The sequence below is a fragment of the Phocoena phocoena genome, chromosome 4 (assembly GCF_963924675.1).
Source record: "Phocoena phocoena chromosome 4, mPhoPho1.1, whole genome shotgun sequence".
Lineage (NCBI taxonomy): Eukaryota > Metazoa > Chordata > Mammalia > Artiodactyla > Phocoenidae > Phocoena > Phocoena phocoena.
The window spans coordinates 64528831-64554160 of NC_089222.1; the positions used below are offsets into that span (position 1 = coordinate 64528831).

Here is a 25330-nt window from a genome sequence, read left to right on the forward strand (position 1 = left end):
AAATGACATGCCTTGTTGTGGTTTTGGGGCATTTACCCTGTTTGGTGTTCTGAGTTTTTTGGATCTGTGCTTTGGCATCCAGTCTGTTCAGGCTGCTCTAACATAGTATCATAAACTGTCCAGTGGCTTATAAACAGAAATTTCTTATAGTTCTGGAGGCTGGAAAATCCAAGATCAAGACACTGGCAGATTCAGCATCTGGTGAAGATCCACCTCCTGATTCAGTTATCTTCTCACTGTTGTGCTTGCATGGTGGAAGGAGCAAGGGAGCTCTCTGGTGTCTAATCCCATTTATGAGGGCCCCATCATCATGATCTTATTACCTCCCAAAGGCCAAAGCTCCAAATAACATGACATTAGAGATGAAGTTTCAACATATTATTCTGAGGGCAACACAGTCTACAGTAGACATTAACTTGGGTAAATTCTCAATCATTATTGTTTAAAATATTTCTTCTGTTCATCTTCTTTTAGTATTACCATTATATATGAGCTATACCTTTTGCAGTTGTCTTAGTTCTCGGGTTTTTGGTGTTTTTTTCTTTCAGTTTTGGCAGTTTCTATTGAGAATTCCTTAAGCTCAGTGATTCCTTTCTTAGCTATGTCCTGTTTTATTATCTGGTAAAGCCATTTTATTTCTGCACAGTGTTTTTGATGTCTAGCATTTCTTTTTGATTTCTTCTTAGTTTGCATCTCTTTGCTTGCACTGCCCATATGTTCCTGCATGCTGTCTACTTTATCCATTACAGTCCTTTGCACATTAAACAGTGGTTTTAATAAGTTCCCAGTCTGTTAATTCCAACACCCCTGCCATATCTAAGTCTGGTTCTAATGCCTACTGTCTCTTCGAACTGTGGCTTTTGCCTTTTAATATGCCTTGTATTTTTTTCCCCCGTTAGCTGGACATAATGTACTGGCTATAAGGAATTGCTGTAAGCCTTTAGAAATGTGGTGGTAAGGTATGGGTAGAGGGGGAACCATCTATACTCCTGTGATTAGTGTCAGTCTTCTAGTGTGTCTGTGCCTCTGCCCTGTAAACCTCACAAGTGCTTCTGAGCCCCCTGCCCCCCCACACCACCACCATTCCTGGCCTCTTATGTGGGACAAGATAGCTAGAGCAAGCTGGAGTTGGGTATTTCCCTTTTCCACATCAGCTAGGCTCTGATAAAATCCCAGCATGTTGGGCTCTGGTTAAATAGTTTCTCCTGGGGCCAGAACTTTAAGAGGTACAGAATGCTCTGGTGAATGGTTTTCGCAGATTTCTGCTTGTGGGTTTCAACTCCACTAAGCTGAGATTCCAATGTATTTGCCCATCTCTCCAATTTGGGGGGCAGTAGTTTGCCCTATGACCTTACCTCTCTTACAGATGGAAAAAGAGCTGTTGACTTTTTGTTGTTGTTCAGCTTTTACTTGTTAGGATGGAGTGGTGACTTCGTTTCCTTACATGCAGAACTAGAAATCAGAAGTAATTTGACAACCTTTAAATTCAAATAGCACCTTTAGACTGGAGAGAATTATCATGATATACAATTATCAGATAATTTGCTTTATATTGCCTAATGGGACAATCTTTTTGCCTGGGGAAAGAAAAGAGATACAGTATGTGTCTTATCAATCAGATAATTTTTAGCTTTAAATAAACTGTATAGCCATTACATTGAAAAAATAAAATCAACTTAAACTTAAGGAGACTCAGCTTTTAATAGCTTCAGGAAATTCATTTAAAAATATTTTGAAGGTTAAAAAATTTTAAGCTGCTTACATTTTAAACTATGTTTTAAAAAAACTGTAATTATAAAGGTCAAGCAGGCAATAAGCAAGAATCAGCATTAGGGAATTGGTCCCAAGCCTAAAAAGTACCATAATAGATACTCAGTTCCAAGTCTTGTCTCCATCTTGCCTCCTCCTTGCTCCTCTCCTCTTCACAAGTGGCTTATTGTTGGAATTTCTACTCGTTTACTAAAGCTGAAGAAGCTCCTGCTTCTAGTATCCAAAAGCAAAGTTGCAAGATGAGGTTGGAGAGACCTGGTGGGTTGAGGGGTTAGTGAAGGTCCTTGCAAGTCACTAAAAAAAAAAAATTTGGATTTATATCTAAATGCAAGAGGAAACCATTGAAGGATTTTAAAACAAAGGGATGATGTGATCTGATATACCTCTTAAGACATTGACTGCTTAATGAAGAATGGATTAGAGAGAATACAGATTGAGACTAGAGATGGCTACCAATTAAGCATCACAAATGACAAGGAGTTACTTATCAGTCAAGATTCTTGATTATAAATAAAAAATGCCAGCTGACTTAAGCAGATACAGGAAATTTTTGGTGTCTTTTTAAGTTTGCAGACTGCAGGAGGAAAGGAGAGTCAGGCTTGGAAGGAAGTTTTAGCCACACCATGAAGTCAGTCCAGTGAGGTCATCACCACTGCCAAACTGTGGACACCAGCCTGTCCCACTGCTGCCACTGACACCAGATAAGGAATCTGCTGGCTAGAGATATAACCACCTCCCTATCCCCTAGTTCCACTCCCTCTCACATATTGCTGACATCTTTAAGGCACTTACTATCCACTCTACTCACTTGGATAATTTTCTACTCTCCCTACTTCTTGGGTTTAAGGTTTAAAGTTTGCATACACCTGACTGACCATGCCTAGTTCACAGGCATATGCTGTAGATGCAAAGGATGGGTAAACAAGCATCTGGGATTTGGGGCATCTATGGTGTTAGGTGGGCTCTGCCTCTCAGCAGGACTCAACTTGGGGAGTATCCCAATGGCAGGTTTGCATGCTGGGAAGCTGAGAAAATGACACCTATCTAATACCAGCTTGGAAAACTTGCTTTTGCCTATGAGAAAAGATGTAATGTTATTACAAGCAGAGGCTTGAAATGGACTTGGATGATTGAACGTCATGATCTTGTGTTTCCACATCAGTGAGAAATGTGCTGGTTTGCTCACTTTTCCAAGGAGGCTGAGCCATGTGGAACAAATGCACACACCTGCAGTCTATCAGTCAACCCCAGCTGTCCTACAGATGAGAGCCTGGATGAGATCAGCAGTGGAAGTACCTGTTGTGTGCCTGAGTTTTAATGACTGATTATGCAGCAACAGTTGATCAGATACACTCAGAGAGTATTCTGAGATCCCCCCCAAAAGTGACAAAAAAGGCTGGCAATTAAATGTAAGAAAGCTTTAATTATGGGAACAAAATGTTCCACAGTGTGAACAGTAAGTCGTAAAGGGACCTGTTTGTACCAAATTCTACTGTGAGGAAGTGACCATTTACACCTTCCATACACATGGTCTTCAATTCTTATGCTTATATACTGTTTTATGGCTTACAAAAACCCTTTTTGTAAACCAGGTGACTACCATCATAGCACACTAACAGATTACTACTTGCTTTCTTGTCTCAGAACAGGAAAGGCGTCTCACCACTCTTCAGCCTATCTCTACCTGTCCAGTAAGTTTGGCAAATTTAGGCCTACAAATAATGCCTACACTCCATTACCAGTATTTTTAATCATCTGGTTACCCAGGTTAGAGGCAGAATGACATCATGATTAAGAGTACAGAGTATGGATTGAGACTGGTCCAGTTCAGATCCCAGCATTGCTGTTTTAACAGCTGTTTGACCTAAGGTAAATTACTACACCATTTCGATTGATGTAGACTGAACATATTAATATATGGGAAGTGCTTTATGGGAAGTGCTTTACAAAGTACCTGGGACACACTATACTGCATTTAAGTAATAATACAAAAGTCAGCAGTCTAACAAACTTTAATTACCTGCCTATAGCAACTTCACTAGAAATGACCATGAAAATAAACTAAGAATGTGCATTTCAGGTACCTTCAGGGCAAGTGTGGAGACTAGAGTTATTTTAATATAACACCATCTGCAAGTGGAGATGATCACTCCAATACCTAGTTACTCACTTCGATTTATCTGCCAGGAATACACAATTTATCTATTTAGAACACCAATAACAACAAAAAGAATATAACTGAGTCCAAAAGAACTCTTAATTATATATGTAGCAAGGTTAAAACAAAATCTTTATAAACTGAGTTGTACCAGCCTTTTACTCTTTTCATTTGCGTTTATTTAAACACAGTTCTCAAAACATTTGAGTGAAATTGGGCCTCCTTTGGTAAGCAAAGGACCTGAAAATATTTAAAAAATGAACAGGCAAAGTCTTCAGTTCATCCACAACACAGGTGTAGTGTTCCCTTCTCTCTTTCTCAAATCCTGAAGCACCCAGTTTTTCCATATAATCTAAAAGCTAGAAGAACAAGAGTACATTTGTGGTGGAATGTATTGTCACTTGCTGATAACTAGTTGAAATACCATTATCCCCTTGTAACAGCTTTAAGAAATAGCCTTTTAAAGGCATTCATTGTGTAACTCTCATCTTATTCCCTGCTATATATATAATACAGATTATATAAACGCCGACAAATTCACATTTATATTAAGCATTAGCTGTATTGAAAGATCTTTAGGCCTAATACTAGCAGTATAGAGTTACAGAGCATAATTTTTAATCACTTAATTGCAGGTATATTAAGTATGGTATGTTTTATGGACTGGAGGAAAACGGGCATTTTGTCTTGAATTTACTACTGACAGTCTATTCTGAACAGTTCTGCTAACCATTGATATGTTAGAAAGAAAAGTAAAAACCAAACTTTATTGTTGCTTTTTGCCATTTGGTAGCTCATTTTACACACAGGCTTCGATCTTCAGAATACCCTGGATTCAGTAGAAAAACCATTTAAATGAAGTTTTGTACAATAGAAACTTCTCAGCAGTCAAAATTTAGACTGTAAAAAAATACATGCAAAACATACTTTTCTGAAAACACTTAACTTTGAACAAAGCACCGAACTACACAAATGCAGAATGAAACAGCATTTCAACTCCACCAAAAGTAGTCATCATAAAAGGTGTAAAAGTCACCTAACTTCACTAGGCACTGTTCACTTTTTAAACAGGAGACAATAAAAAATATTGTCCACAAACAATATCCCAACTCTAGGGTAGGTTTCAGAAAGTCTTCAACTTCATGCTTTAATAGCGACCTAGGAAGAAAAGAAATAAATATTCTTCAATACTCAAGTGTGTACTTTTAATGTTGAGCATTTTAAACTACATTGCCATCAGGAAATTCCTATGTACCACATTCTCTCCTGTGAAAATAGAGGAAAACCTTCGCATAAAGATTACACTAAGACGACCAATGTTAAACAGAAATAGCTGGGAGTATATAGCTGAAAGCTAAGGTTTTAAGTCACTCAAATGTTTCCAAGCTGTACAAACATTAACAAGGACTCCTAAAAGGAAAAGCTACAAATGGTGACAGAACATAAGCAACAAGAGTAAGATCCAAGGGTTGTTTTCCTATACTTCCTTAAACCAAAAGTTGGAGAGAAATATAGATAAAACTAATTGAATTAACCCATTATCTGCTGTTTGGTAAGTCACAGCAAGCCATGCTATTACAATATATAAACAATCATATAAATCAATAAAAACTTACGAGGTGAGTATGATCGAGATCTGGAACGTGATCTGTATCCTCCACGACTATAGTAGGGAGAAGGTGACCGTCTTCTGTAAACAAATGTCAACACCATCTAAGACTACCGAGATTATATATGATCCCTTTGTCACTTTCCAAAACTAAAAGACCCTCACTGACCTTGAAAAATATTGCATTAGTCACAGGAATTCAAGGTCTGTTTTAGTCCTGAGAATGAAGCACACTATCAGGCCCAGTACCAAATAACCCCTCAAACTATCAGAGGTTGAATACTCCTTGCTATATTTGATCCACTGATCATCTGCTAATTAACATTATACTTAACAGAATTTAAAATGGCTTAGAGAAGGGAAAAAAATTATACCCTATGAGCACCCAAAACAAAATTTAATTCACAGTGCTTCAAAGTGATTTAGTTCTGTGTAAGAAAGATCAACTTGAATACTCACTTGCTATTCTGAAATACTTATAAAAAGCTAATAAAACTATCAGGAATAACACTTAGTTTCTGCCATATCTCATGTTAAGGTACAAAATGGTACCACTGAGTAAATGACCTAGTGTAAGCACAATTAATTTCTGTGAACACACAAATTAAGCCATGTACACATTGTCATTTGGCTTCAGTTACAATATATTCATAAACTTCATGCAATCCAATTCTGTGTAATGCCAACTATAATTTACCAAAATAATAATAACGAAGATGGCTTTATGTGAGCCATTCTACTATTGTACAGATTTTAAATCTTCTCCTGGCATACCTGTATATCTGATCCCTGTCTTGAGCAGCTCTCCATCCTCCTCCTCCTCCACCTCCTCCTCTGTGAAGGCAGAAAAGCAATATATATTCATTTAAAAATTTTTTGAAAGTACACACAATTCATGCAATAAAATTAAAACTCGCAAAAGTGAAAGCTAGCTGCTTTTGCCACCTCTTTACAAATTGGCATAGAGCTCTCCCTGGTGGTTAAAATGAATATCATTAAAAGTAAATGCTCATGAATTAAAATAAAATATTAAGACCCTAATCTTTGCAGCCTCCACAAATCAATCCCTTAAGTGTCAGTACAGAAATGCCACTTTTACGAAAGTTTCTTTTTGTCAGTATTAAATGTCAGGACTGTCAACTTCTTAAAACATTACTGAATAGGGTGCAAAAGACGACATCCACACCTCAACACCACACTAAAATAAGGTGTCAAGGATTAACTGTTGTGGTCAATACTTACTACACAATTTACATTTTGACAAGCAAGGAAGGGTCTGAATTACCTGCTGCTGCTAATAAAATAGAGAACTTTACTTCATTTTTGCCTTTCAAAGTATTCCCAGTGTCATGAACATTTCCTTGCTAAACCCCAAAATATATATCAATATTTTTGGTAATAAACTTACCATTGTTACACTAATTATTGTCCTTAAATAATTACTTCTTTGATTCTTTCAAGAATCAATTTCCCCTGCCCTTCAGTGTACGATTCCTTAGATACGAAAAATTGCTTTATAAAGCAATGACATTCAAAACACAGCTTATGAAACTCACTTTAAAAACAAAAAAGGGGGAAAAAAATGAAGTATGGTCTATAATTGTTTTCACTGTCATGTTTTGAAACCAAGGATTTCAGTTGGTTTACAACTTGGTGTTTAAAAAATATACATACAAAGATAAATTAAAAAGACACATAATCATAAAATCTAGTTTAGGGGCTTCCCTGGTGGTTAAGACTCCATGCTGCCAATGCAAGGGACTCGGGTTCGATCCCTGGTGAGGGAACTAAGATGCCGCATGGTGTGGCCAAAACAACTAGTGTAAACTCGGGGCCTGGATCTTAGTATTAAAGGTAATGACTTGTATCAAAGACTAAAACTCAGGTATGTATAGTGCTGCCTTAAATTATGTTGCAACTGATTCAGGAGAAGACCTGGCTTGACCTTCAACTTTTTGGCAACTTAAACTTAGTATTATGCTTAACTTACCTGTATGACCTGCTGTAATAGTCCCGATCATCGTAGCCTCGATCATATCCCCTGTCGTAGTAATCTCGACGGCGTGAGCTGCCACTATGAACAACAGTAAGTAAGATTTGTACGAACTTAAAATCTTACCTATAATAACGGTTAAGTTTCCAACGTGGGAAAAATGGTCTGGTGAAAATCAATTACCCAGCAAAGCCAAATCTATGGCATTTATTTATGATAAAAGTGGGATGTGATCTATTAAATGATACCAATCAAAATGTGTGGTACCAACAGAATGTTTCCACTGAATACACTGTATTGACTTTGAGTTTTAGCCAGTTTAAAATGCCAGATCCCCCCCACCCCTAACTACGTGTAGTTCTTGGAGGAACTGAACAAACTGAACTGTCAGTATTTTTAACAACCTTGAAAATAAACTTACTAGGTAGGTCTCCCCATGTAAATTCCTGGTGTTGGGGTATGTGGTCTCTTTGTTATAGAGAAATCAACTCTGATCCTACGTCCATCAAGCTCCATTCCATTGGCACGCTCTTTCGCCTTCAAAAGATATATAAGTTGTTATATACACCCCGGACAAAGCCCCAAATTATCCAACAGCTATAAACAGGGTCCAACTGGATGTTTCAGCTAGGCCAGAACATTATGCCTGACAGCTTATTAATAGGCTTTTCCGCCTATAAAATCTTTATTTATAAAAGCTAGCCCAGAAAAGCTTACCCAAAAAACCACAAAAGCCAATTTAAACCCATGAAATATTTTATCTAACACAGTGCTTGTAGCTCTAAAGCAGTACATAGCTGGCAACTTATGACCCATGAGCTAAGAATTTAAATGGGTGAGGGGAAAGAAAATCAATAGTATTTCATAAATGGAATTCAAAATCAGTGACCATAAATGGTTTACCGAAAGACAGCCCCACTCATTAATTTGCATATTATATAGCTACTTTTCCATTACTTTGACAGGGTTGGAAAGGTGTCATTAAGATCTTATGGTGGAAAAAAAAAAAAAAGATCTTATGGTGGGCTTCCCTGGTGGTGCAGTGGTTGAGAGTCTGCCTGCCGATACAGGGGACACAGGTTCGTGCCCTGGTCTGGGAAGATCCCACATGCCGCGGAGCGGCTGGACCTGTGGAGCCACGGCCACTGAGCCTGCGCGTCCGGAGCCTGTACTCTGCAATGGGAGAGGCCACGACAGTGAGAGGCCCGCGTACCGCAAAAAAAAAAAAAAATCTTATGGTGCACAAAGCCCAAAATATTTACTGTCTAATCCTTTACACAAGTTTATGGCTCCCTGCTATGGAAGCAAAAGGTTGGGATGAAGAAAGCTTGAATTACATATAGTTCTTGTATCTAGAACACAGACTAAATAAAACAGTATGTACTTAAGGAAAAAATATCCCAAAGACATAGCAGTTTGTTCACAATTTAAAGAAACACCCCTCCACCTAAATAGAATTTAAACGTCTAATTCCAAGTATGCTATTTTCTAGTTTGATCGTTTCTGCCTCAAGACAGTTTCTGGCACTACTGATTCAAATACAAAATATGCTATCTTTCAGAAAGTGAACTCTGGTCCTGTAGCAAAAAAAAGAAAAAAAAATTTAGGGAAACCAGGAAGCCTATACGGTTCAATTATTACCAAAATGAAGTGAAAGAGATCTTAAAGAATCCCTTAAATCTCTTAAATTATAATTACTTGCATTCAGCTTTCAATTCTTCCTTTGGTAGATCAGCTTTATTTTAAAATCTATGGTTTTTCAAAGTTAGTATAATCTTGACAAAGTTACATATACATATAAAAGAAAATGTATAACCATATAATCTCATTTAGAACTCAGTTACTCATCTCAACATTGGCCTCAGATGGCTTGTCATTTAAGTTTCTCAACTTTTCCTTATACTGTATGTATCTGAAGTCCAGATTTCTTAAATGTGGCCTAGATTCTCACACTGAATTTTTACTTTAGTCTACATAATAAAAAAATTTAATTTGGCAGTCCAGTGGTTAGGACTCAGTGCTTTCACTGCCATGGCCTGGGTTCAATCCCTGGTCGGGGAACTAAAATCCCGTAAGCCATGCAGCACGGCCCCCCAAAAAATTACTTGCTATGTTTTGCCTCAAGTCAACTTAACTCTAAATATAAAATCACTTGCTAGTATACATTCAAAACCAGTTCCTTTCTCCTGAGTCATAGTCATAGCTTTATCACTTTTAAATGTTCTTCTCCATTTTTGAAAGTAATTTGGGGGGGACTTTGCTGGTGGCGCAGTGGTTTAGAATCCGCCTGCCAATGCAGGGGACACGGGTTTGATCCCTGGTCCAGGAAAATCTCACATGCCACGGAGCAACTAGCCCATGCACCACAACTACTGAAGCCCACGCACCTAGAGCCCGTGCTCTGCCAACAAGAGAAGCCACTGCGATGAGAAGCCTGCACACCACAACAAAGAGTAGCCCCTGCTCGACGCAACTAGAGAAAGCCTGTGCCTAGCAACAAAGACCCAATGCAGCCAAAAATTTGTTTTAAAAAAGGAATTTGGGGGCTTCCCTTGGTGGTGCAGTGGTTAATAATCTGCCTGCCTATACAGGGGACACAGGTTCAAGCGCTGGTCCACGAAGATCCCACATGTTGCACAGTAACTAAGCCTGTGCGCCACAACTACTGAAGTCCATGTGCCTAGAGCCCATGTTCTGCAACAAGAGAAGCCACCCGGATGAGAAGCCTGCACACCACAACGAAGACCCAACGCAGCCAAAAATAAATAAATAAAATTTAAAAAGTAATTTGATATAAACAGTGATTAAATACTCCAAATGAGTATTAATATTCTTATACTTTAGAAATATCTCTATCTAGACACATACCACACCTGGAAACAGTTGACTATGTTGGGATTTACTTCAAATGTGGTGGAGAGGACTAAGATGGAATACAGAACCAAACTGTCATACTTTTCTGTTACTGTACAAATATTTGAAAATGTCCACATTAGGTTTTTTAAAAAATTCAATATTGATCAGTGTATGTTCCCAGATGAATGCATTTCCTTTAGCTCAAGCTATATATAGTTACTAAAGCAAAAACTGTCCTTATCCCAGTAAAAATAGTTAAAAATAGGACTGGTATTTTTACAAAGATACAAGACTTTTACTTACTTCCTTGGCATCATCTACATTTTCAAAATATACAAAGGCAAATCCTCTTGAACGTCTAGACTGCTGGTCATATACAATAGACACATCAGCAATTGGGCCATATTTAGAGAACACTTCTCTTAGATCTCTTTCTGTAGTGTATAAGCTCAATCCAAATACTCCAAGACAACAGTTGGGATCAGGATTTGCCTAGAAATAGAAAAATGGATTTTCAACTTTAAAACGTGTCATCAATCAAAGTTAAAGAAAAAAGAAACTATGCATAAATTAGCCAAAAATGTCACACTAACCCTAAAAGATAATGAACAAAATAAAATGCTATTCTAAAATTAATATTACAGCAACACCACAAGCATGTTTAAGAACATGTAGAAAAGACCACAAAAGGGTAAGTTCAACTTAGTAAGTGGACGGGAAACAGCAGCTCATACTAGTGAAAAGCACCTGACATTTTTTTGGGGGGGAGATTGAAGGGCAATTTGCCCAAGGGATTCACCTTCTAGGGCTTTATTCTAAGAAATGGCCACATACTCAACAATATGCACACATATTGATAATCAGAATAGCACTGTCTCTATAAGCCAGAGGGGGGAAAAACAGCATACTGTTAAAATGTTATGATATACCACTCACGCAATGGGAGGCTCTAAATTGCCAAAAAGATATAGAAGAGCATGTTCAGCCTGATTTTATTTCTATAGAAACATTGTATACATTAAGTGTTTATATATATACACATATACACACATAAATGTAACCAAAGATGAGTACCAAACTGTATTTAACAGGTATTAATAAGTAGTTTGCAATTATTACCGTAAGGAAAATAAAGAACCAAATGTTGCTGACACTCCAGTAGCCGTAATGAGTTTGCCTAAAGGTTTCATTTACATCATACATACATTTACTGCAGTCAAATTCCATGGCATTTTCAAAAACAAAACACTCCCTTTACGTCTACTTGCATTATATTATACAATGGAACCACAATATGAACACATTAAATGCCATCTCATTTGGAACTTCTCGTGGAAGATAAAAAAACCTTAATACCTGAAAGAAACTTGCTTAAAAGTAAATGGGAGGGCTTCCCTGGTGGCGCAGTGGTTAAGAAGCCACCTGCCAATGCAGGGGACACGGGTTCGAGCCCTGGTCTGGGAAGATCCCACATGCCACGGAGCAACTAGGCCCCTGAGCCACAACTACTGAGCCTGCGCCCCGTAATGAGAGGCTGCAACAGTGAAAGGCCCGCGCACCGCCATGAAGAGTGGCCCTCACTTGCCGCAACTAGAGAAAGCCCTCGCACAGAAACAAAACCCAACACAGCCCAGAATTAAAAAAAAAAAGTAAATGGGAAAATCAGGACAGCATTCTGTAAAGTGTATTAAAACAAACCCAGAAAACATAAATTAACATTAGTATGAAACATACAGACCTATGATCTAGTGTACTAATAATAATGTATAATGGAGATTTTTTTAATCTGATGTGCTGTTAATATGACAATACCTTGTTAATGTGACAATATCTTAAATGTGATCAACAGCACAAATGTAGACAATTACATGGGTGGTATCTTTTAAAAAGAGAATCTCAAAACACTAAAAAGGCACTACAGGTAACTCATGCTAAAGCTCCACTGTCAAATAATATCAGTTCTAACATCAAACAAAAGAAAAAAAGGGAACATATTATGTATTATTATAAAGCGGCTTTAAACAGTCCACTGCTTTAAAAACATTTTTTTCATCTTACCCGATTCCCAACATGACGCCTGCGAGTAGACATGGGAGAATGACTGTGGCTATGCCGTCTTCGATAATCTCTACTGTAAGATCTGCTACGGGATCTTCTATGGGAGCGGGACCGAGATCGTGACCTTGTATAATGCCTTCGAGAACTTCTTCTGGATCTAGACCTGAAAGACAAAGGCTTCAAGGTTATGACTAAATAGCTAACAGTAAGATATGGCTTTCAGTACTCTATTCTAGAGTTAAACGACAAAAGTTGGAACACACAATTCAGGCATATAGCAGGATCGATACTTTTTTTCTGTATATAGTCACTTCTACTCTGCCAGGAAGAGTTCCAAAAAACCACTACCAGCTAAAGTTCCCTTCCATCATATCTTAAAATAATTTAGAGATTAAACTTAACACAATTATCTTTCGAAAACCATAAAACATGCATTTCATACTAGCTTGATTTACACCCACCTTTACCCCTCAGAATACCACCCTCTATTTTTCTGCTTCTTGCATTATGCCCACTATTCACTTAAGATAAAATCACCATCACAGTTTTCTCCAGCAGTGTTTTAAAACCAGTTGCTCTTAACTACAGTGATCATATGAACTGTCATTTAAACCAAGGAGGATACATTGTAAGAGAGAAAGGGGGCGCTGTTAATTATGCCTGACAATCGGCATAAACTGGGGCTGACCTGGGCAAACCAAGATGTATAGCTTACTCTTGACGAACATTTAAAAAAAAAAAAAAAAATAGCGCTGCATTAAGGTGTTTTTGTTTATACATACATTTGTCATACTAGACTATACCTATTTATCAAGAATTGCAGTTACTGAAAGCCAATGTTCTGCAGTCTATTTGCCATACTAATAAGCAGTTCACTTAAAACTCATAGTGAATCCTCACAATTCTGAAGAACTGGTACTATTACTAATTCGCCTTTTATAGATAAGGAAGCTAAGACTGAAAAAGGTTAAGTAATCTGCCCAAGCCAGAAAAAAATAGAGGTAAGATTTGAACCCTAACGCCAAAAACCCAGGCTCTTAACCACTTAAGTCTTCTATCTCCCAGATCTTAACGACTAAGTTCATTTCTAGTACCAATATTAAATAAGCCAACAAATGAACTGACCCTCTCTATCTTCCTAGTTTACAAAAGCACACACCAATTTGAAAGCTAAGAAAATCCCAAGACAGTCTTTCTTACCTAGATTCAGATCTGGACCTGGACTTTGATCTGGAACGCCTGGAATCTTCCTTGGAGCGAGACCTTGCAGGGGTATGCCTTGCAGATTTCCCAGATCCATGAGCACTTCCACTTCTGGAAGCAGAACGGGATTCCTACACGTAGATGTCAAAAGTTTAATTTGTATACTTTCTGGGCAACTTTAAAAACAAATAAGCTGTGGTGAGATAAATGGCGAGGGAAAGCAATCCCCTTCCAAGATAAGAAAACATAGGTAAGGGCAGGAACTGAATATACCTGGTGTAATAGTTACGTTGCTCCAATTGACATAAGCCAATTAACTTGAACTTCCACCTTTTTATAGGGAGCAGGGATAAGAGTTAACTGACCCCACTCTTCAGAAATGGGTGCCAAAGCCAAGCAGTTAAGGGAACTGCCCAAGGATTGTTTTGGGAATGTTACTCCATAAAGACTAGGCTGAGAAAGAACCTTATTAAACTATGACACCTATACCTCACACCTATTTCAACCAAGTTGCCATCAACAAAAAAAAAACCCTATAAAATTAATTAAAACTTACTGTATATTCAAGTTTTATTTACTGCTGAGTGGGAAAAAAGACAAGGACGGTAACTGTTTCAAGTCCCAGAGAAAGGTAGAAACCTAGTGGAAAGCAAGGACCAGCTTGAAGGACACTAGATCTGCAGAGCCTGTCCACCTAACCATGGTAGGAAGCCCTTAAAAATCTCAAAGCAACCAGATGGAGCTATACCAGAGAGGCAGTGAATTAACTGCAGAGGTAAGAATTAAAGAGGGTACCAGAGATCTTACTCAGCTAAGTGTAGATGAGCCAGTGCCAACCGATGGGGAACTGAGAATAAGCAGTTAGAAAAGTTACATAAAGGACATATTAAAACCAAAACAGTTTAGATCATGGGTTCCTAATCTAGGTTTAGGAAGGGAAGTTCAGGAAATCTAGGTATATACTGTATACCCAAGCTTTCCCCTATCATAACTGGAACTAGCTGGTAGGTAGGTAATACAAAAAAGATTTCTAAAAGAAACTAGCAAAGAAATGGGTGAACAGGATAACTAGTTCATCAATGAACCAAAGGCATATATAATTAGTGGAAAATGCAAACATGTATAGAAATAACTGGACCTAGGGAAAGGTTCTGCCAAGACACCAAAACAGAAATAGTGGAATCGACAAGAGAATCCACTCAGTCTGATAGCTAACCAAGGTATCATCAAACCAAGACAACCTTTATTCCAGGTTATCCATCTTCAGCAAATTAAATGGCATTAGTCTAATGAACTTCCTGCCCAACATAGGATAAACAGCCAGACTCAAAAGGAATCAACATTACAGGTAAGTCACTGTAGGGGTAAGAATCAATGTTGAAGCTGCATAGAAGTTATCACAAGAGACCTCCCTGTGTGGTAGACCCTCAGAATAAATACACTGGCCATTCTTCAAAGGACAGAAGATACGAAATTCTTTTAAATCACAGCCCAAAACATTTTAGAATGTTCTGTGACTTAAGAACATAATGGAGAAAATTTGGAAGATCCTTCCTATGATGCAACACAGAAGAGACAAATTAAAGCTTAAAGTTTAGAACAGGGAACATAAGAGTTAACTCAGTGGGCAAAAGGAGTTCTGGTCTCTACACCCAAAACAACTCTAGAAACTTTACAGTAAGATTTCAGTCATTATGAAACATGGTGTAAAGTGACATGAAACATGACAGCCCCCTCTCCTTCCTGCCATGAGTTAGTAAAGAGATTCAAAGATGGTACCTAATTATTAGTGAAAACAGCTGCTTTTACCATTAAGGAGTGGTTAGAAGTGGTTTGGGGACCCCAACCAACAATCCCTTGGCTTTCTCTGGCAAATATTCTGAAGAGACATTTTAAAGCACAATCCACCTCCTCCTCCTCAAACAAAGAAGTTCTCAAATTGGGGATGCACTTTCTGCCATCATTTCAACAGGCAAAAGCTAATCTAGAAGAGAAGGAAGAAACAGGGACCCAAAAGCTATTAACTAAATACCTTTGTTTACTCCAATGCTAGAAAGATTACTTCATGGAATGATTATGACTTTTAATGGAAACCAACATAAACAATTTGCTCTGGCAGGAAGAGAATATGGGTGCCTCACAGTAAGAGTTAAAAGATTACCAATAAAGTAACTGTAGTTAACAGAAATCAGTTCAGGGATCTGAAAAAGGAAGAGTAGAAAAAGTCAAGATCCTCTTTTAAGCCTCTTGCTTCAGTAAACAGAAAAGCCTTATTCCAAGCTGAGATGCTTTACCAGTCTGTCCACCAAGAGGGAAAAGTACGTACTTCTAGCCTCAGAATAAACCTTAATGAGGTTTTCCCATGAAATTCTAGCAGATCAAGGGTCAAAGATACAGTATTTGTGAAATTATCATAAGACTTTTCACTCAACCTCTACACCTAATTGGCTACATGCAGATGCATTTTGTGAGTAATCACTTCTCAGACCAGGAATAGGAGAAACCACCAGAATGCTAAGATTTTTTCCATTCTGTACTGACACTTGTTAGGCTAACACAGAAAACAATGCCTCTAACCCCCTACCATTCTTGTCAGGGGTAGTCTTAAAGTTAAACCTTTTTGCAGTTACGTTGGCCATTAGCTGGTTTGTAACTATGTGCAAGGATATTTAGCCTGTCTAGAAGAAATGACACCTAAATTAGCCAAATCTAAAAGCATAAAGTTAGCTTTAAACCTTGGTCCATGGTCAAATCTGTAAAACCAGCTGGAAAAGCCCCTACACGCAAGGAAAATTCCAAGTCCACTTTCAGGGCTGTCAGAACAATAAGTGTCAACACATTAAAATCCTACCAAAAGAAGCACTACCCTGAACGTCAATATCTCAAGGAAAAGGGTCATATACTTAAAGTTAGCATGAATAACAAAGCCAAAATTCCCTGAAAACTGCTCAGGGCATCAAGTTCTTATAGACTGGATCTTAATTATATACTAATATACGGAATACATCAGAGAAAAACAAACTCAGCCTTCCAACAAAATACCAACCAGTATCTACCTATGCTGAGAATGGCAATATCTCAGAAAAACTTTCTCAAAGAAATGAAAGAAGTGGGAAAATCCATTCAATCACTAGGTTTCTCATACATTTTAAAAACTAGATGCACTAAATTACATTTTGAACAGTGGCTCTTAGAGGTATGCAGTAAACGTACCTAGCACTTAAAAACACACCCCTAACTAGCGCTTATTTTAGTAGGTCTGGAGTTGGGCGTCTGTATTTCTTAAAAACACCATAGGTGTTTATGATCTTAGTTAAGTCTCACTAATTTAATCAATTTCAAGCTTTATACTTCTTACCTATCTGATTTTTTCCCCCCAACAAAGTCATTTTCCTGAAACCTTGTTTTTTTGTCACCTTCTCTGCCCCCACCTGCCCCCTGGCATTAATCAGCCCTCCTGAGGACATGTACCTTACACCTACACCTGCCCCAGGCTAAGAGGCCTGTCTCCCCCATAGTCTCCAGACAAGGGGTAGAGGGATGCACTCTCATACTCAAAGATGCTTTGGCCAGGGCAGGAGAGGAACCTGAATGGATGAGATGCTCCACTAGCATCAATGTTTATTTTTGCTTTACATCTTTCCAGCTTGTGCCATATGATCGAATTCCAAACTGCTTAGATGACTAACAGCTCTTTTCTCTTTTGGACCCCAAGGACCTTTCAGATCTCCTGATAAAAGAATCCATGAGCTTAAATAGAAATATAACATCCATTCACATCACTTGCCTCAGCTCTCTGCCTAAACTGTAATTCAGAATGCAAAATCAACATTACCAATTTAATGTTATTAGTTTACATGTGGCAAGTTTTACAAACAATAATCGGGACAAAGCAAATACTGGAAACTATTGCCTATAAATGGAAGTTAAGTTTCTTCTGCTTGCCAAGATACAGAAATATTACAAAAAACCACAAATCTGACACTAACAGGCCCTAAAATCTCAGAAAATGGATTCCTCTAGAATGTCATTCAGACCACTTTTTCCAAAAGCTGTAAAGTCTGACAACTCTCAAAGTTTTTTAGGCTATCTTCATTTCGGGGAGAAGTGATAGCCTTGGCTTTCCCAATAGGGTAGAAGCCATCTGTTGGTTGGCTACTACTGGGCATTATTTTGACACATACATTTGTCCCAGCCAACTGAAAGTAACAAGACTGCACCAATCATTTTTTTCTATTCAGCTAAAACACAACACACAGAAGGGAAAATGACAGAACTTTGGCGTCTATTTTCCCAGTAAGTGGAGGGAGTATGGAACCAGAATAAAGCTACTTTATGATCTATATCTCTCACATTTTAACCGTTAAGTGTTAATAACAGAAAATGAGAAAAGGGAAAAAAGCACCTACTACTACTTTTGCCACTTTTCAGTTAGATATCCTGTTCACTTATGTGACCCACTTCATTCTAAGGGAAGGCCCTATAACTTTTTAGCAGTAACCCTAGCAGTAACCCCAGTCATTGAGCTGGAATAAGAATTAAACAGAAAAGAATTAAGAATCATCTTGTGAATTTAGCACACATGCATCTTAAAGTTAAGGCCTAAATGGTCATAGCTTTCCACTACTGCCATCTAGAAAGAAATTAATGTTTTCATAAACGCCAAAAGGAACTATCCTGTCCAATTCTTTGCTTGGATTTTCGGGGTTTGGTTCTATAACCAATCTGGTGACATTCTTTAGGAAAACTCTGACAAACTTAAGAAAACATTCTACTATATATTGCTCTGTACTGAATAGGGGTCTGTGCATTAAGAGTCCAGGGGGGTGGCAAAGACAGACCACCAACTCCAACTCTGGAGGTACTCACTCATGCCCCAGGACCAGCAAAGTTAGAGATGAAAAATCCAGGAGACAACATGAAGCTGGCTGTTACCCAAACTGAAGAGCTCATTCCTGCCTCCTATTTGACTACAAAGGGTTATTATTATTTTTTAAAGTTGCATTTCAATCATTTGACTAAGAAGTTAAAATTAGAATTACCTAATTTAAACGTTTCCCCTGGAAGGCACTTCTTTACCCTGTATATATTTCTTCTATTAAACAAATAATGCATGCATGTTTAGCAAAATATACAGGGACACATAAACAGACTAGTAATTACTTAGCGTAGTGCTTTCTGATTCCAGATTACTTCTTATCTTAACTTCATTTTTATTTCTTTTCTTCATTCTTCCGTTTCAAATTCTGACTTCTTTCATCTTCCCCACTTCACACAAATTGCTCAATATTCTACAAGTGGGACTTCTGGTCTGATAATTAGCATGCATTCTTTCTTTTATTTTTTCAAATTTCAGCTTCACTTATTCCTGAGCTTCAAATACTCATTTATAAAACTTGTCAAATGACGACTTCCGCATTTTCCTTCTTCAACATTAACCTTAATAGAAAAAGAACAGGATGAAGAATATTTTAAAACTCCAGGATAAAATCCAGTGCCAAAACTGAAACTAGAAAAAAAAAAAATCCCTCGTTTTGGATTTTTAGAAAAGCTAGAATATGCAGCTCAAAAAACTGAAACTAGTTTCCTGTTGGCTCTAAAATATATAATCAATCTCTTTTGTCTACTCCAAATAGATTTATCATGCTTAAGCTGAATGTGAAGTGCACGACTGAACATTTACTGTTCAACTGACATTTTAAGAACTATAATTACACACTTCTTATCGTATTCATCAATAGAAAGTATGTTCAGTGTCAAAAGCACATCTCTAGTCAAAAAGTGACACGTAAATACAAAAGTGCAAGAAAGGAAAGCACGGACAATTCATTTGCACAATGATGACAAGGCTGAGGGTTGAAGAGGTTTACAAATTGTGACTAAGGGCAAGATATGTATTTAACGTCACACATTTTTTTAACTGCAAAAGTAGCACTGTAAAAAAACAATTAGGGAATTTGAAAATTTGGACTATAGTGTTCAACCCACCACTAGAAAGCTGCTCTAGTGACATTTTATAATATGAATGGCCCAACTTACTAAATTTAGAACTAAAATCATTAAAAAGATCAAATCAAGTCAACCAACTACTACATGCGAGTAGCTATGAAGAAAGCAGAACAAACTTGAATCCAACAGTGTTTTCAAAGAATTTTTGGTAAAATCTCCCCCCTCAATGAACAAAGTATTAAAATCTTCTGCAGTCCAAAGGAGCAATTCTACTTTGAAAGGTGGCAATATTGGGAGAAAATTACAGCTCACCTCCTGAAATTATTAAAAAGACTCGATATCACCTAACAGATCAATAAAGTATAATAGTGTCTACTGAACACCTTAATCAAAATAACTGCCCTCATAAAACATCCTAGTTTCCCTGAACTTCACCTTATGATCTTTCACTGTTAACAATTTCCTCTCCTAGTTTTTCTGAAAATGAAACTTTCTGGGGGGGGGGGGGGGGGGGGAACCAGAGAGAGAGTGAGAGATGAGTCTTTATACCTATCTGATCAAAAAGACAACCATAACCTTCAGTCTAGTTTTTCAATGTTAATTATTGCTTATTTAATCCAGGAAAAATTTTAAATAACTTTTATTTAAGGGAGTCACAGTAATTCGTTTTAATATCCATCACTAAAATGTAATGGGAAATGTTTACTGCCAGCACAAATGTAATCGTGGAATCAGAATGCCCAAGCAGGTTTCCTCTTAAGGCCTCCTAAAGTTTAAATACAGGGCTTAGGTGCAGAAGATGCTGGAAGAGGCCAAAGCTCTAGATACCACAAGTTTTCAATATGGACGCCTTCCTGCTATTTCATTACTCCTTCCCAACATTCTCCCTTCTTTGATATTTGAAGAACAAAGCACACTGCTAGATAATATAAATACTAGGTTCATTCAAACCTCAGCTAAGTTCAAGTGGCCACTTCATAAAACCAGAAGAACTACTGGGCTAATGTTATATACATATGGTTAAGAGATCCTACTTACAAATAAGCAGAAATTTGTCCCATAACCAACACAATTTTTGTTAAAATAATTCTAGGGACTACAGCTGGAATTTATGTAACATTAAAAACGTGCAAACTCATTAGGTTGATCGACAAGGTAGTATTTTAAAAACTAGGAGGAGATAAAGAAAAACTCATTGAATCTGCTATAAAGATCAATGCTCATATCAACGTACGGACTATACTATTTCTTTCTGCAGCTAAACTCTACCGGAAGGTTGGTTGGATAGAAAAATCCTCAAAGACTGAAAATTTCTGAAAAAACTGTCATCTGACATGCCTAAATGAGCTCTAAGCCCAAGCTTTTAAAAGGATCTCTTGCAAATACATACAGACTCTGAATTTACATTCATAAAACATTCAAGCGCAAGTATGTTTTACTGTTTCAGAAGACTATTTTTTAATCTAATATCTAAGCAAAAAAAAACAAACAAAAAACAACCCCAAAAGGGTCCTCATCCATGCTGTCATATTCAGCAATCTTGTTGATAAAAATCAGAATGTAACCTCCAAAACCCAATTCAAAGCAAAGATTTTGGGGGAATTTGAAGACTAATTTGCTATAATGAAGAACTCCCCAACCCCAGCTTAAAAACAAGCCTGACCCCCCTCCCCCAAAAAACTAAATTGGGTGAACACTTAAAATTCCCAATCACATCACTGTAGGTCATAGGAAAATAATACAATTATGAGTAAAAAACTGATCAACATAACACGCAATGCTAAGGCTCAAAAGATATACACACTGTAGCATTGTCCTCTTGGGCAAAATGTCAACAACTATGCAAGTATTAATATTTACCAGGCTTTGGATTTTATTGGAGATAAGGAATGGGAAAAAGCTGTACAAGGCAAATTCCATTTAACACACCTCTCATCTTCTGAATTCCTGTTCAATCTTTTCACAAAACCAGTAGTACTTACCTTATAAATACGTGTAATTTCAGTATGAACATGCCACCTTCTAGTTCCAGGCCATATCCGTAACATTAAATCATTCTTAGTTAAGACCAAGAAAAATATTCTTCAACCTGGTTTCAAGAGACTTGTGCCTAACCAGACTCACACTGAAACAAAACTATTTCCTCCCACCAACATTAATTTAATCCTCTAGGAAGAAACAGATTGATGTTTTAGTTTTGAAAATTTGGATTTAGAGTTAGAAGCTAAAAACAATTCAAAAAGACAACCCAAGATTAAGCAGAAGAGAAAATAAACTGCAGAATCTCAAAGGCAGTTTGATGGGATAGTATCCAGATGCTATTCATCTCTACAAAGAATAAGACTAAAGATATTATACCTATATTGTATACACATTACTTCTACAAAAATAGGCAACACTATCAAGAGTAGTTATTGCAATCTTTATAGCAGACAAATTAAAATGATTTGGTCCGTACAAATAGCGTTTCCTTAGTTTCTGGTTTCTCTAGTTAAAGACCCATTTGTACAAGCTAAAGAAATTAGTTAGGAGGGTTGAACATTTAACCAGTGCCAAGAACAAACAAACGTCACCACACCCTAAAGAGTGTGACCATAATTGGGCCTTACAAGATTTATTTACCACCCCCCTCTCACCATTACCATGCACCTCTAAACTTGGCTTCATGACTCTATCATGTTCTTATTCTCCCAAATTGTGACATGACATATCTGCTAAAAGCACCTATCTTTTTTCCAAAGGTGCTTTGCAAAAAATGTGACCAATTTTGGGAAATGACTGGAAGAAACTAGAACTTTGAAATGAATAATATCTTACTTTAACATGGATTTGGCCAGATCAGGGAAGTCAGCTCTAATTAGAAACAGGTTTTAATTTAAATCTATCAACTCTGACATGAAAAATCCCAGATACAGGTAAAAGGTAGATTCTGCCATAACTGAAAGTGTGAAACGAATCACAAAAATTCAGGAACGCACCCTAGCTGCACATTTAAAACAAGACAAAGGAACATAAGGAACCACAACTCTGTGAATATTCACGCAATAAAGTAAACACACTATCAACAAGCAAAGTCGAGGATAATTTATTGCTCGCATCCCACCCCAGTCTGTATAGGAATCGATAGTCCAGAGCAGCGGGGCCGGAGGCTATGGTGGGGCAGGAAGTGGTTCCAGCTGATAAGATTTTAGTGATTACATTAACATTAGCTGATTAGACTAGTATTAGTGATTTACATCAACAATTTGTAATGTTTGAAAACTCAGAGTGGAATGAAAGTTAATTTTTCAGGCTCCAGATAAGCTATTCATAGCAGGTCATGTCCAAGATTATTACCCCGAATGCAACGGTTTTCCCACTGTTTTCAGGCACTCCCAAAAGGAAGTTTCTAGCCAATCAGACCTGAGTGCTCTACCTAGTGTTTTTAATGGCATTATATTTAAATCATCCCACTGAGCTTTATGGTTTTGCCACGCATTCTTTGGGAGTTCCAAACGTATTTGTTTTAGGTATAGTCTAACCACTTCAGGTCCCAATAAACCGACTGGATAGCAATCTACATACAAAACAAACGCCAAAGAAAACAATGTGGAAGTACTCCACAACGTCAGAGTTCAGAAAAACTCTTCCAAGAAGTCAAGACTCTATGTAAGACAAAATATCAATTTTTAACATGTACCTTTAAATTTTTTTATTACTTTGTCTCCTTCCATAAGAATTTATTGAATCTCCATTCTATGTAACGGGATTGTGATATAACTAGGATGTATATTCTACTAACAGAAAGTACCAATTCAAAAACTTGATTAATGGGATGACAATGTCTCTTGAGATGTCTCAAACCAGGACCTAATTCTTGAAATTGTTTCCTCCCTTACGTAAAAAATACCCTAACTTTCCTTTGGGGAATTTTTCTCAAGCACACCATCACAAGTAACTTACTCAGGTTTATTCAACTGAGAGCACTAGTCAGAGACCAGTCATTTTGTAGTCTCAAAAAAATGCACAAGTATCCTATAATTGTTTTGTTTAATAGCTGAAGACTAAAATTATCATTTGCTTTCCAGTCCGAACACTGACGCCTAGTTTCGACAGTATATTCAACCGGCAGAAACCATAACCCACAGCTTTAACAACTTGTGAACTTGATCCAAGCTTTCTCACCCTAAGAGCGAGCTTAAAAAATAATCACACACACACTGGTGACAGTGGCAATCAATCGTCTTACGGAAAAACATATAAAGCCAATACTCATCTGCATAGGTAAAGGCGGGGCCTGATTAGTTCAAACCAAATTAATCAGACTTGGCTCCAAAGTTACACAGTAAATTCACTAAGACTCCAAGAGCTAAGGAGTTTCTCTATAAAAACGCCCTTCTAATGAACCAACTAAAATTTGTTTCATGAGTTTGAGAAGATATTTAAGTAGATTTACCTGACAATTACAGATAAACTGTAAAAACACCCAACTTAATCCCATCAAGTAAAAAAAAAAAAAAAGTCAAGTTCCATGGTGCTTTTTATTACCCTTCTAACAAACCTCCAAACATGCAAGATTCTGGCAAGACTGACATTTCTGCATCTTAGTACTCACGAACCCGCAACCAACCTTTATATCATGCTTTCTTAGCCCGGGAACTTTCTTATTTCTGCAGTTTTTCCAACCCTCACCAAACTCCACATTTTGGAGTGGAAACTAAAAAGTGCAACAACTTGTGCTTCACAGATTAGGAATGCCTCAAAACAAAGAAAACAACGGCGCCGTAAATTGCTGCCCGCCAATCTCTCCTCCACCATCTCGCAGAAAAAAATCTACTCCCTCAAACAAGAAAATCTCAGCGACCCCGTGGTCTACTCTGGATACCGAAAACGATTTTGGGTTTGAAAGCCCTTTCGGTATCAAAGAAAAGCACTCCATTTAGGCCGAACACAAAGCTGGCGCGCAACCCCCTCAAACTAACGGGTCCAGAACTTAAGTCTACCTCAGACTAGTTTCCCCATTTTAAAAGAGGCCCCAAGAACACCCTAGATTCCCATTCTTTCGGGGCCCAGAATATGATCCTGTCTTAACCTAAATTCTGAGAAAAAAAATCCCAAAGAACGCTGCCTTTCTGCCCGCCCCGTCCCCCGCGGCCGGGAGGTTGTCGCGCGGCTCCTCCGCCATTTTGTGCCTCTGGCAGCGCGCCCAGCCCGCCAGCCCAAGATGGCTGCGGCGAGGCTTCACAGGAGAGCAACGGCGAAACGAGATACCGCTCCCCTCCCCCATCACGGAGGGGACGCAGCGGCCATTTTTAATTCCCCCCCACCCCCATAACGGAAAAAACCGCCGTTTCGAGCAAAGGGCCACCTAAACCCGCCGGCGGCCTCCTTCACGGATAAAGACACTATCCACTAGGGCTTTTAAACCTCTGACTCCCATCCCTCCCGGTCTCAGACTTCGGAGTCGAAATCGCCCCAGTCTCCCGGTCCGAGGCCGACGGGCCTGGAAAGAGATGCAAGAAGCTGGGACCACACAGCCGCCCCCTGCACCACCGCTACGTACCCGCTCGCCGTAGTTCTGCTCGCCGCTGTCGCTCATGACTTCTAGCTGCTCTCGCCGCCCGACGTGCTTCAATCGAAGCTGCCAACCTCTTGCGCCTTCTACCTAGAGGCTCAGCCGCAGCCCCGCAGCACGCACTGGTTCCCAAGCCGCTGAGACGAGAAACGCTCCGCGCCGCCTCCGCTCGGGCTCTAA

General features: G+C 38.2%; 1 protein-coding gene across 1 annotated transcript; it reads right to left on the reverse strand.

The window, feature by feature from the left end:
• Positions 1–4664: 4664 nt before the first annotated feature.
• On the reverse strand, positions 4665–25330 carry TRA2B (transformer 2 beta homolog). Its single transcript, XM_065876375.1, has 9 exons — positions 25139–25330; positions 13645–13778; positions 12445–12607; positions 10690–10878; positions 7952–8067; positions 7528–7611; positions 6312–6371; positions 5545–5618; positions 4665–5086 (listed from the first exon to the last, which is right to left on the reverse strand). Exons 1-9 carry the CDS (start codon positions 25172–25174, stop codon positions 5076–5078), a joined length of 867 nt encoding a protein of 288 aa, XP_065732447.1. The 5' UTR covers positions 25175–25330; the 3' UTR covers positions 4665–5075.

What these genes read in the sequence shown, in the direction of transcription:
- TRA2B (XM_065876375.1), bottom strand. Translation starts at nt 25,174, where the DNA reads ATGAGCGACAGCGGCGAGCAGAACTACGGCGAGCGG. An exon ending in TATTACAGCAGGTCATACAG is followed by an intron (nt 6,372 to 7,527) that starts GTAAGTTAAGCA and finishes CTGCCTTCACAG; the next exon opens with AGGAGGAGGTGGAGGAGGAG. An exon ending in GACAGGGATCAGATATACAG is followed by an intron (nt 5,619 to 6,311) that starts GTATGCCAGGAG and finishes ATTTGTTTACAG; the next exon opens with AAGACGGTCACCTTCTCCCT.